Source organism: Hylobates moloch, unplaced genomic scaffold, assembly GCF_009828535.3.
Source record: "Hylobates moloch isolate HMO894 unplaced genomic scaffold, HMol_V3 SCAFFOLD_10, whole genome shotgun sequence".
Taxonomy (NCBI): Eukaryota; Metazoa; Chordata; class Mammalia; order Primates; family Hylobatidae; genus Hylobates; species Hylobates moloch.
In genome coordinates this window covers 22,224,411-22,236,857 of record NW_026652285.1, presented here as the reverse complement: position 1 = coordinate 22,236,857, position 12,447 = coordinate 22,224,411, and the positions used below count along the sequence as shown (strand labels likewise).

The window sequence follows — 12,447 nt, the reverse complement described above, 5'->3', positions numbered from 1 at the left end:
TTTTTTTTTTTTTTTTTTTTGAGACAGAGTCTCACACTGTCTCCCAGGCTGGAGTGCAATGGTGTGATCTCCGCTCACGGCAACTTCTGCCTCCCGGGTTCAAGCATTTCTCCTGCCTCAGCCTCCCAAGTAGCTGAGATTACAGGCGCCTGCTATCACACCCAGCTAATTTTTTGTATTTTTAGTAGAGATGGGGTTTCACTATGTTGGTCAGGCTGGTCTCGAACTCCTGACCTCTTGATCCACCTGCCTCAGCCTCCCAAAATGCTGGGATTACAGGCATGAGTCACCGTGCCTGGTCTGCGGCTCACACTTTTAATCTCAGCACTTTGGGAGGCCAAAGTGGGAGAATCACTTGAGCCTAGGAGATTGAGACCAGCCTGGGCAACATAGCAAGACCCCATCTCTAAAAAAAGGAAGAAATTCACTGGGTGTGGTGGCAGGCACCTGTAGTTCCAGCTACTTGGGAGGCCGAAGTGGGAGGATCTCTTGAGCCCAGGAGCTTGAGGCTGCAGTGAGCTATGATCACACCATTGCACTCCAAGCTGAGTGCCAGAGCAAGACCCTGTCCCCCCAAAAAAAAGAAAAAAGAAGGAAGGAAGAGAAGACATAAAATAATGTTCTTCCCAAAGTCATGTCTCATGTACTTGGACCTTATTTTGGGGAGCACAACAGAGGATGGTGACCATGGTGAGAGGGACCACCCAAGACCCAGGGCCATGGTTGGGGATAGCAGCAGGTCAGTGAGGAAGTCCACACATGCCAGGTGGTGCTGTCAATGTTCACTCAAGAAACAGTCATCGTGGAGAGTGTGGTGGCACAAACGTAATAAATATTGAGATCAAATCAGGCCTCTACCATTCAGTGTTGCTTTAGGCTTGTCAGTGGACTTCTCTGAGTCTCGGTAGCCGCTTCTGAAATAGGGACCATGATAACACCCACCTGATGGGGTGTAGGGGAGGAAGCATGCAGCCATGAGGCAGGTGGTCAGGCCCTGGTGAGCTGCGGCTCTCATGCTCATGGGAACCCTTTTTCCCTTGGTTCGGTGGGAGGTGCTGGGTCCTCGCAGGCTCTATGCCCCTAATGGACACAACCCAACCATAGCCCAGGGAGGGGTGTGTGTGTGTGTGTGTGTGTGTGTGTGTGTGTGTGTGTGTTGGGGGCAGGTGGCTTTTCTTGAAACCTGGCAGAATCTCCTCTTTCCTCTGTGGCTGGGCAGGGGATGGCAGACCTGGAAGCTGTCCATAGACCTCCTGACAGTGGATGCTTGGCGGGAGGAGGCTTGTGGCAAACCTGGCTGGTTTCCAGCATTTCCAGCCGCATCCCCTGTTGCCCTGGGCTGCCCTTGGAGGAGCCCTGTGAGTCAGGCCACACGGGGACGGGAGTGCATGTGTCTGCTGCAGCGCCTGATGCCCCAGTCCTATGCCACACTTGGAGGGCTGCTTTGGGGCTGGTGGATTGTGGGGCTGGGGTGTGCAGGAGAGGCTGTGCTTGTCTCCCTATGGACTGACTTCTGAGGGGCACAAATCTATGTTTTATGCCCAGGAATATGGCTGAGGTAGGCTCCCAGCAACTTCTTCCACCCCCAGGGGCATGGGTGACCTCTGGAACCCCTGGCCACTGGTCATTGAGGCTGGAGAGTGCGGGTCAGCAGGGCTGGGCCTGGGGCTGGTGGGCATTTGGGAAGGGGATTCAGAGTTCCGCGTGGGACCTCAACCCCCGGCCTTCTCTTTCTTTCGCTTCTGTGCTGTCCTTTGTCCCCTGTACGTCTCTTATGGGTCTTGAGCTTGTGTGTGTGTCGGCAGGAGAGACTGAAGAAGGGAGGGGAGAGGTGCGGGGAAAGCCCTTGGGAAGGACTTCAGCTGTTCTGTCTGCTTTCTTTCCCTTTAAGTTTGTTCCAAATCCATCTCTCTCTGTGCCCAGCCTCTCCTGTCTGTCTATCTGTCTGTCTCTGGGGAGGGAAGGGAAAAGGGGTCCCACTGCCCCAGACCCTGGGCTTCCATCTCCATGGGAAACCTGAGAGCGATTTTTGCCCTCATTCTCCCCATGTGTTCCCGCCCTGGCCCTTTTCCAAGCCAGCCCCCAGCCTTGAGGATAAGTATGTCCTGGACATATGCTAGTCTGAGGGAGGAGGCAGGGCTCCCCCCACCCAACCTCAAAGGAAGACTACGAGCTCCTTTTCACGTCTTTTAGGGAGCATCTAAAAAGCACCCCTCCTTCCCTTACCTGCTGGCACCAGCTTTAGGAGGGGAGGGGGTTGTGTGGCTGGAGAGGGCCTCAGGATACCTTCTACCCCTTTCATCCAAACCCCCTCCCCTTGGCCTCAAAGGGCGGCACCCCCACGGTCATTATCGCTCCAAAACCACGGAGGAACAGGAAGTATCCAGCCCTTGTTCCTCACCCCTCCCTGGGGGCCGTAGGCGCGCTTTCCACGCCATCCACCCACCTCCCCCTTCAGTCCCTAGTGGGGTGCTGGGCAGCCCCTGCCTCGCCCCGGGCGCCTCTCCACTCTCCTTAGGCCCAGGCCCCGCCCCTTCCCGCAGGGACCCCCGGTGGGGGATGGGCAGCCCCAGGCCGGGCGCGCAGTGACCCTGCCGTGCCCCTCTCACCTCTCGCAGATCCGGAGCGGAGCAGCCCCCCCATGCTGTCTGCGGACGATGCGGAGTACCCGCGGGAGTACCGGACCCTGGGGGGCGGGGGCGGCGGGGGCAGCGGGGGCCGGCGCTTCTCCAACGTGGGGCTGGTGCACACGTCCGAGCGGCGGCACACGGTGATCGCGGCCCAGAGTCTGGAGGCGCTCAGCGGGCTCCAGAAGGCGGACGCCGACCGCAAGCGTGATGCCTTCATGGACCACCTGAAGAGCAAGTACCCGCAGCACGCCCTGGCCCTGCGAGGCCAGCAGGACAGGATGCGAGAGCAGGTGAGTGGGCCCCCGGCTGCGGCTGAGGCCGCGGCCAGCGGGCAGGGGAGGGGGTCTGACCCCGTGCTCCGTGTCCCCAGGCTCATTCCAACTCTGGGAGGCATCTGGAGCAGAGAAGGGAGAAGGGGAGGAGCTGGGGAGTTGTCCCTCCAGGGCAGTGGCTCTGGTTGGCCTTTTCTGGAGCCTGGGGAGGAAGGGGGTGGGGGCTTGGCCTCCAGACCTCTGCCTGCAGTCCGGAAATTGAGAACGTGTGAGGGCGCAGAGAGAGCCCAGCCTCTTTAACTCAGGTTGTTTGGGCAGAACTCTTCTGTGAGGAAAGGAGAGGAGGACAGCCTTGGGGACTGTTGTTCTGTGCCTGGGAGTCCATCCCGTGGTGAAGTTGAGATGCTGGGGTCGTCGGCACCTCTGTGATATGGACTCTAAGAGAGAGTCCGGCCTTGAGAGCCTCAGTAGGCTGGGTCCGATGTGTCCCCAGTTCCTGCAGCCTGCAAGTATGGAGCCCAGAACTGGAGCCTTTGACCTCTTTCCTCCCTGTTCCACCCCGTGGCTTGCTGGGTGACTTGGAGCTGGAGGCCTTCTCTCTGTGTGCCTGGGTGTCTCTCCTGCCATCAGTAGGGCTTAGAGAGGAGACACAGCGCCTGTCTCTAGACCAGGACCTGTCTCCTTCTATAGCGAGTGGGATGGTTCCTTTTTAAACCTCCCCCAGAACCTCGGGGTCCTGAATGCATCTCCCAAGTATGAGCTTCTTGTCTGTAAGAACCCAAGTATGAGCTTCTTGTCTGTAAGAACATGCTTTCTGGGTCTAGCATCCTGTGTACAGTTCTGCATTGGTGAGGCGCTTGCATGGTTGCTGCATATTGGCTTCTGAGACTCAGCCATTGTCCCCCTGAGTGAAGGGACTGAGGGGAGGGATGCACATCCCATCAGCAGCCTTTCAGTCAAGCCTGGGGGTGTGTCAGTCCCTATCTCCCTTTTCCGGGTTCTACTGGATGTAGCTGGGGATGGGGAGGAGTGTCCCCACTCCCATCCTCACTGCAGGGAACAAGACACATTGGCACATTTCTGGTACCTTATCTGCCCTCTAGTGCCACCTCCAGTTCCGTCTGGCTTTTGCCTTTTCCCAGCTCTAAAGTCCTTCTGGGAGCAGGATGCAGATCAGGATTAGAGAGAGTTGAAGAAGATGTAGCCCTCACCCTCAGGGAGCCCCTTTCATTGGGTTCCTCCTGTGTGCACAGGCTTGAGGAGAAGGGCAGGGGCATTTGTCATCTAGCTGGGGAGGGGAACAGTCAGTTGGGAGGGGGTTTAGAGGAGGGAAGATCATAGGCAGGCCTGATCGGGGAAGGCTTCCTGCAGGAGGAGGTATCTAAACTGGGCTTAGAAAGATGAAAAGGGTTTGCATAGGCCTAAAGGAAGAGAATGTTGTTTTAGGAGTGGTGGGGGTGTATGGCATGGGCATAGGCCTGAGTTGGTTTGGGAACTGGCACAGAGGTCCACCTGGCCGGTGAGAAGGCTCAGGTGGGAGGTAGTGGGATGTGTGGGGGCCGACTGAAAAAGTGGGGCAGATGGTGGTGGCTAAGATGGCTGTGGTTGCTTTTGGATGGTGATTAGGAGGGAAGAAGCAGGACTGGAGGCAGGGGAAGGAGAAGAGGAAGAGTGTATCGGGGATGCTGAAGGGGAAAGGATGGACGGATGGGGGTTGGAAGAAGAACAAGCGTAGGTCTAAGGCTAAGCTGCCTGGGCCTAGAAGGCAATGACAGAAACACCTGGGCGACAGGGAGATGTTGGTGCCTTGGAGAGAAATAGGAGGGTTGGAGGGAAATGTTTGGGGGTGGGGGAGAGGAATATACGGAGACGGGTTTGAGCAGTGGGTAGGGCATTCTTGGGGATGCTCTTAAGGCACCACATGCACCACTCAGGACTCCAGAGAGGCCGCAGCTTCAGGAGAAGAGTTGCGCACGGTCACAACAGATACAAAGTGGACCTGGGATGCGGAGTGGCCATCAGGGCACAATGGGGTCTAAGAAGGGAGAAAGCCATGATGTTTGGGGAAAGGGGACCAGGAATGTTCTACATCCACGAGGAAGTCCCAGGGGAAAAAAGGCCCCTGGACAAGGGGCCAGCAGGAGGGTGATCAGCACTTCAGAAGTCCAAAAGGATGGGGAGAGAGAAACAGACATCGCGATTGGCCGGGATTCGTGGGCTCAGAGGGTATTGAGAGCTTGTGTCTCGTGGTGTGGTAAAGTAATGGCCAATTTCATGGGTTAGGGAGTTTGGGATTGGTGAAGGATCAGGAGCCCCAGCCACAGACTTATTTTGGGGAGATTGGGCCAGGAAAAGGATGAAAACAGCTGGGTGGAGCTTCCGGGGCAGCAGGCCTGGGAGAGAAGGCATAGGCATGTCTAAGGGCCTCCTATGTTATAGCAGGTTCACCAGCACAGAGTTTGGAACTCAGTAAATACTTAGGAAATGAACCAAAGCCCAGCCACCCACAAATTCGTTCCTTTCTTCTTTCACTCATTCGTTTCCCCACTTAGAGTGTAAGTGGGCAGGATCTACGGCCCGTTCACTTGCCATGGAATGTTCGGTGCCTAAGCATGGTGCCAGCTCAGGCAGTGTTTGTGGAATGAATGAGAGAATGAGGGAGGAATGAATCTGAGGATGCCGAGGGGTAAGAAGGCCACAGGAAACAGGTCCTAGAGGAATCTGGAAGGATGGTCTTAGGTGTGGGATGGCCTTGGGGAACGAAGGGGGTGGACTCACTTCCACTGAGACACAGGAAAGAAAGATATGCTGTGGGACAGAGACAACTGGGGGAGGCTTCTCCTGCCCAGCGGTTCCTATTTCTGTGAGGTAGGTGTGACACCTTCAGTGAGGAGGGGACGAAAGCTGGGGAAGGGGAGATGGTAAGGAGCAGTTTCCTTGCCAATGTGCAGAGGGGCAGCCAAGAATTGGACACGAGGCCGGGCACAGTGGCTCACGCCTGTAATTCCAGCACTTTGGGAGGCTGAAGCAGGTGGATTGCTTGAGCCCAGGAGTTTGAGACCAGCCTAAGCCACATGGCTGTCTCTTAAAAATATATATATATTTTTAATTAGCTGGGCATAGTGATTTGCCCCTGTAGTCCTTGCTACTCAGGAGGCTGAGGTGGGAGGATCACTTGAGCCCAGGAGGTTAAGGCTGCAGTGAGCCGTGATCATGCCACTGCACTCCAGCATGGGAGACAGAGTGAGAACCTGTCTCAAAAAAAATAAAGTGGAGATGAGGATTTCAGGAATGTCTGATAGGGAAGGCCCTGCCCTGGGCTCAGGGAACTCCCGGGTCTAACAGAAAAGGCAGACATCCAGAAACAGAGCAGGGCTCAAGAGAGATACCCAGCCTAAGTAAGGGACTTGCCAGCATCGCTAGACCCCTCTGCAGTATGAGCTCTGTGCCAAGGCTTGCCCCAGGAATGCCCTTCCCTCCCAGTCACAGTACCCCAGCGGCTCCTGCCCGCGTCCCCTAATGGGGTGTCCCCCGCTTCGCACACACAGGTTGGCGGCTGGACCGTGGACCCCGTGTGCCTCCTCAGCTCCCTCTGCTCCCACCTCCATGGCGACTCCGCCCCCTCCGGGGCTGGCCAGCCGGCCCAGGTGAGTCACCCACCTCCACCCCACCCCCCAAGCCCATGGTGGAGTTTGGCTTTGGGGAGGATTTTTTTTTTTTTTTGGAGGGGGGATGTTCAGGATTTTTATTTTGCAACCTTTTGTCTTTGGTGTAGGAGCCCCTATTTTCAGGAGACTTCTGTGCCCCGTACTCACATCTGCCCGATGTCTAATTCCCTGCCACTACCTCCTCAGGCCTGGTTGACTTTGGAGAAGGAATTTTTTGAGGGAAGATACTCAGGATTTTTAAAAAAGTTTTTGTATCCCTTCCTCCTTTAAACAGAAGTCCTCTGACCTTGCTCTGTGGGTTTCATGCCCTCCTCCCACTGAGGACTATCTTATTCCCCTCTCCACACCCTCCCCTTCCATTTCTGAGCAGATCCAGCCTTCCCCAAATGTCCCACCATTAGGAAGTTCTGCATGAAGTCTCTCTCTCACCCTTCTTGCTAAGTTCATGGCTTAGTCTCTAATTTTTAAGAAGACTTGGGCATCACGCCATCTGTTCTGAACTTATTCCCCTCTTCCTCATCAGGCTTCAGTGTCCATTGTGGGAAAATAGATCTTAGCTTAGATAGGGACACATGTAGGCAGGATACTAGGGGCCTGGGCTCCCGGCTAGGCCTGGACATTGCTATGGGAGAAAAATAGGCATCTGAGGCCCAAAATAGGCATCCGAGTTGCAATGGGAAGGGAAGAGCCCAGGGGAGGTCTTGACTTGAGGATGTTCAGCTGTAGGAGGCAGAGGAGGGGTAGTGGCAGGGAATCCAGTGGGAATAGGGTGCTCAGGTCCTTACACACCCTGCTTCCCCCAGAGGACAAAAAGCCTTGGCTTTTTCAAGGAGAATTAAGAGAAAGAAAATTGTGACCACCTAGGAAATGACAGGCCTTCAGAGGGAGGATGTTTTAGCCGAGTGTAACTCAAGTCTAGTAACAGATTGGCATGCTTGGCATCACTCACAGGGCATTCAGCCCAATTTCTTTCCCAGTTCCCAAGCCCCATCTTGCCTGAACTTTGGGGAACAGGAATGTGTCTGCCCCCAAGGCTGGATGGCAAGTGGGACAGACTCATCCTGAATGGCCAAGTGCATGATGGAGACCAAAGTGGGGCTAGGACAGAGATGGTGATAGGACAGAGGACGATGTGATATGCATGGGCAGGGTTGGGGTGCCTTGGCTGCTCAGAGGTCCTCCCCAGATGGAGCATCTTGGGGCTGTGATAGGGGTTGGATGATGGACAGGAGTGAGGCTGGACTGGGTGAGCTCAGTTGTCCCAAGTCAGGGGGTTGGCGGAGCTGGGAGTTTTGGCCTGTCCACATCTGGGATCTGCTCTGATGGGGGAAAGGGGAGCGCTTGAGCAGACCTTCCTCCTGGGGCTCTGTAATTAACCAGGAAAGTGTCTGTGCATAGGATCTTGTCATCACTTGATACTTATCACACTCCCTGCCCCTAAGGCTGAGTCTGAGGTTCCCTTTTGTTAAGTGCAGGACCAGAGACTTTGGAAAGGCCAGAGCCACACAGCAGGGCAGGATCAGAGGCCATCTAGGAAACTTAGGTATCCTAGGTCTCCCAGACTTGGCTAAGGATCAAGTTACGGGAGAGTTAAAGGCCAAAGGTGCACAGCGAAGACCCCGGTGGGGAGAGGCTGTGGGCTCTGAAGGTTGAGCAGAAGGCAGAACACTGTCCCCTCCCTGACCCTCCACCAGGCGGGACCTTTAGGGATGGGGGCAGTGAAGAGGATCCTGGGAGGGGACCAGAGGTTGGACTCCAAGCCACAGCCCCTCCCCCGGCCTCCACCAGGCTGTCTAACCTCCCTCCCTCCTGCTGCAACCCGAGTCCCGGGCGCCGGGCCGGCGTATCGGGTGACCGCGGCGACGCAGCCACCAGCCTCCGCCGCTCCTCTGCGGGGCTGCGCCGGCGGGGCCGCGCCGAGGGAGGGGGCCGCGAGAGGGGATGTGCACGGCGGCGCGCCGCGCCGCGCCAGGTGGAGTCGCGGTTACCGGGGCGACCGGGGCCCGGGCCGGCACGGCGTCGGCCGCGGCGGCTCTCGCATTGCAGCAAAGGGCACCGGCGGCGGCGGCCGCGGCTGCGGAGGCGGCCGGGGGAGAGAAGAGCCCGGGCGGGTGGGAGTAGGGGCCCTCCCTCCCCAGCCGGACGCAGGACCTGGGGCTGGGGACCCCGCACGTACACCTGTGGCCGCAGGTAAGGGGGAGCGACTGTGTGGGCCGGGATCACCGCCTCGGGTTGGGCGGGGGGCGGGGACACGGAGATGGGGGCCTGCTCCGCGGCACCGAGAGCCATCCAGGGGTGGGGGACGCCCAGGCCGTTGCAGGTTCCCGATCCCTGAGAAACGCCTCCTCCCCTCCCCCACCGCATTAGGTGCCTTCGGCGTGGGCCGGCCCCCACTCCAAAATCAGGCTGGTGCCCCCTCCCCCAACGTCGGAAAGTCATGACCTTCCCAGGGTGCGCCCTCTCCCCCAGCGTCCCACAGCACCCCCACCCACCCACCCACACACACACTCTGCATTGGGAAGGAGATGAGGGTGTCATCCACACATCTGGAAGAGAGGGTCATGCATGTACACCGCGGTGGGGGCAGGCGCCCGAGGAGGGGCGAGTGGCTTAGCCCCAGCCCGGGGGACGAGTGTTTATGCTGACTCGTGTTCATGGGAGTTGAGAGGTGGGTGTGTGCACCGGTGCAGCAGAGCCAGGGGATTAAGGAGCGGGTGCGGACCCGTGGGTTGCCGTCCCTCCTTGGAAGATGCGTGGTCGGGGCTTGAGGTCAAGGAGGGGTCATTCGCTCCCTGAACCTGCTGGGGATGCCTGCCCAGGGGAGGAAAGAGACCTCAGCTGGCTGGGCCAAGCCTCCCCAGGGGCCCTAGCCCCTCCCCTCCCAGGGCATGAGGGCTGAGGGGGGAAAGACCAACAGCAGGGGAAGTAGGAACCCCGCAACCAGTGGCTAGATGGAGGAGAGAGGAAGGGAGTTAACTCCTTAGCTCCCAGAGAGAAGCTGTTTCCTCTTCTCACCAGGAGTTTGAGGACTCCCTGGCCTGGCTTCCTTGGGCCTTGAGAGACACTCCCTTCCCCCGTTTCTCAGAGCGTGGTCCCTAGGGTCCTATGCTTCCATCTTACCTTCTTAGAATACCTCTCATTTTGCCCCAGCTCCTTTAAGATTCCTCCCCACAAGTGGTTGCCCCTGCCGGGGTCTCTCCTACTCACCCCTTTCTTTATTTCCCCCTTTCACTGTCTTTTGGGAAGGTGAGACCCCCTCCCTTACTATGGGGGAGGGAGACAGCTTTGGCACTGGAAGATTTGGTTTGGGGTGGACAGCCAGACCTCTCCTGGCCCTTCCTGCCCTCTGCCCTCCTAACTGGGGGGTTTCTGGTGTTGGGAAATTCCCAGGGAAAAGGCCCAGAAGGCTGAGCAGTGCTGGGTGCCAGGAGATGGAGGGAGTGGTGCCAGACCAGAGTATTCAGAGATCCCACCCTTCACCCATGGCTCAGTCCTATTTTATTGACATTCATTCATTGTCACATACTTTTTGAGTGCCTGCTATCCACCAGGTACTGTACTGGGCACAGCAGGAGGAACAGACACCCTGGAAAGGGGTGAGGAGGTACAGGGTGCTGGAAGTTGGAAGGGGAGTGACTGGGAATTTCCCACCTTAGAGAACATTAGAGGAGCCCTTTGCTCTCAGTCACCCTAGTCTATCCCATGGGTTAAAATCCTGGAAAGAGACAGAGAAGGGGATGGATGATATCCCCAGAGGCCTCCCCCACCACAGTTTCTCTCTCCAGAGACACTGAGTTGCCAAGAGACTGTGTCTCGTTCCTGGTGGGGTCAACATGAAAGAGGGTCATTCTTCCCACTTTTCAGAGGGAGGACAGAGGATGGAGGGGCAGAATTCACTCATGTGCTATATAGATCAGAGCCTGAAGTTCCGGATTTTGATCTCAACATCTCTCATGCATCCAAGTGACCAGCACAAGTGCAGCCCCTCTTCCATCTTTATCCTTTGAGGGGCTTGGCTGGCCTTTCCTATGGCACTGATGCCACCCAGTCCTCTCCCTTGGCTGCTGCTAGTGATACGTCCCTTCCAGGTGACTGCCCCATGGATGTGCACAGCCTTGGGACCCTGGGGCAGGCCCATGTGGAGGCCATAGCCAGTGTGGTTGTGGCCAGGCCCTGTCCTTATCTCCCTCCCAGGACCACGAGGTGGGCCTCAGTCATCCGAACAAGGTACCCTGAGTCTGATGTGTTGACATTGGTGGCAGGGTGGGGGACAGGACATCTTCTATCTCTTTTGCATCAGAGGTCACCTCCCTGACTTATGATATCTGGGACATGATAGGCATGGGACAGTGGCACCCTGACCTGGGGCTTTCTCTTTGTACGTGGGTGGCTCTGAGGCCGTGTGTGTGTATGTGTGTGCGTGGTGTGTGCATTGCTTTGTGTGTGTTTCAATAGCCGGGGTGTGTGTCTGTCACTATGAGTGGGCACCCGTGTCTCTGTTTCTGTGACTGTGGTGTTTTGAGGGTGAGTGTGAATGCCATCAGCGCCTCTTGTCCTCTGTGACTGGCTGTGGTGCTTGTGAGTGTGTGTAAGCAAGGCAGCGGTCTGGCGGGAGCAGAACACGTTTGTGTATGAGTGGGGGCAGTCTATGTGTGAATGTCTCTGTCTCTGAGTTTCTGTTTGTTTCCGGGGCTGTTTCTGACTAGGGAGCCCCTCTCTTAGTAGGGGTGTGTGTGTGTCGCTCTGGGTGTGTCTGTGGAGATGTCCTTATCAGAGGATGTGTCTGAGAGTCTGTGCTCGGCTGTGCATGAGCCTGCGTGTTGCGGGGAGCTGTGGTGGCCCATGTGTGCGCCGCCCATGCCTAGTGTCATGGTAGTGGTGGGTGAGGGACTCGAGGCCTTCTCTGCAGAGCGGTCTGCAGACGTGATTGTCCTCATAAAGCTTCCGGTGCCCTCTGCCTGCCCCCACGTGTCCACTCCCTCTGCTACCCCTCCCTTTCCCCAGGCCACAGTCAGCTGCTGCTGAAGCCTGTTACTTGGCCCCTGGTCTCCCCTACCCTCAGTACCTGTGGGCATCCCCTAACACCACTGGGGGTGGCCTCAGTCCATAGATGATTCCAAGCATTGGCTGGGACACAGACTTTGTTGTCCTCTTCTACTGCCTGGTATGTGACTGTTTTTTTTGGTTGTTGTTGTTTGTTTGTTTGTTTTCTAGAGTGAATGCTGGGGGAAGGATGGGGATGGTGGCTTAGGAGGGGGTGGTCCTAGCAAATGACCCTCTTGGTCCCAGCCCCAGCCCAGTGTCACCCCCACCCCAAAGGTCTGCCTTAGGTAAAGCCTCCAGCTGGAGTGCCCCTTGACTCAGCCCCTTCCAACTCCTCCCTGCCAGGAAAGCATTCAGGTGGCCCGGGACACCCTGGCATGCTGTTCTTCCCCCAGGGGCGCCTTCGATGTCCCTCTCCTCTGCCAGTGGCTCTAAGGCCTGGGGATCTTGTCTGCTCGTGCCAGGCACCCCGGGGCCAGGCCATCTGCTGCCTCTGTCTCCCTGCTGAGGCTGGCACCGGTCAGCAGGGTGCCTTGGCTTTGCCAAGAACCAACCCGGCCCCAGGGCGGCTCTTTCCTTGTACTAAGCCATCTGGAAGGGCCTTCTGGTCTCTAGGGAAGGTAGGGTGACCCTGGGTTACTGCAAATGAGGAGGACTCTCTGGCTTCCCATTCTAGGGATGCTAAGAGGGATGCGAGGAGCCCTCCTCAATTAGCCAGCCAGCCACAGTCCCCAGTCTCCCCAACTCCCTTCACTGCCCCCAGCTCCCCAGCCATTGATTGCCCAGTGAGTGAGGTTCCTGGCATCTGGCCACTCTGCTCTGTAAACTAGATCC

General features: G+C 57.2%; 1 protein-coding gene across 10 annotated transcripts in view; it reads left to right on the top strand.

Annotated features, from left to right (window-relative positions):
- Positions 1 to 12,447, top strand: part of SRCIN1 (SRC kinase signaling inhibitor 1) — an 80,670-nt gene that overhangs the window by 24,771 nt on the left and 43,452 nt on the right. For 6 of the 10 annotated variants that reach the window (XR_009215095.1, XR_009215096.1, XM_032163404.2 and 3 more), the window contains 2 exons: positions 2,619 to 2,920; positions 6,451 to 6,549. Coding sequence is in view for 4 of the 10 variants with exons in the window: in XM_032163404.2 (XP_032019295.1) it covers positions 2,619 to 2,920; positions 6,451 to 6,549 (401 nt within the window). In the remaining 6 variants the exon portion in view is untranslated. Of the gene's footprint in view, positions 1 to 2,618; positions 2,921 to 6,450; positions 6,550 to 6,601; positions 8,761 to 12,447 lie in introns of those variants that run through there. The other 4 variants (XR_009215097.1, XR_009215098.1, XM_032163413.2 and 1 more) reach the window with 2 other exon arrangements.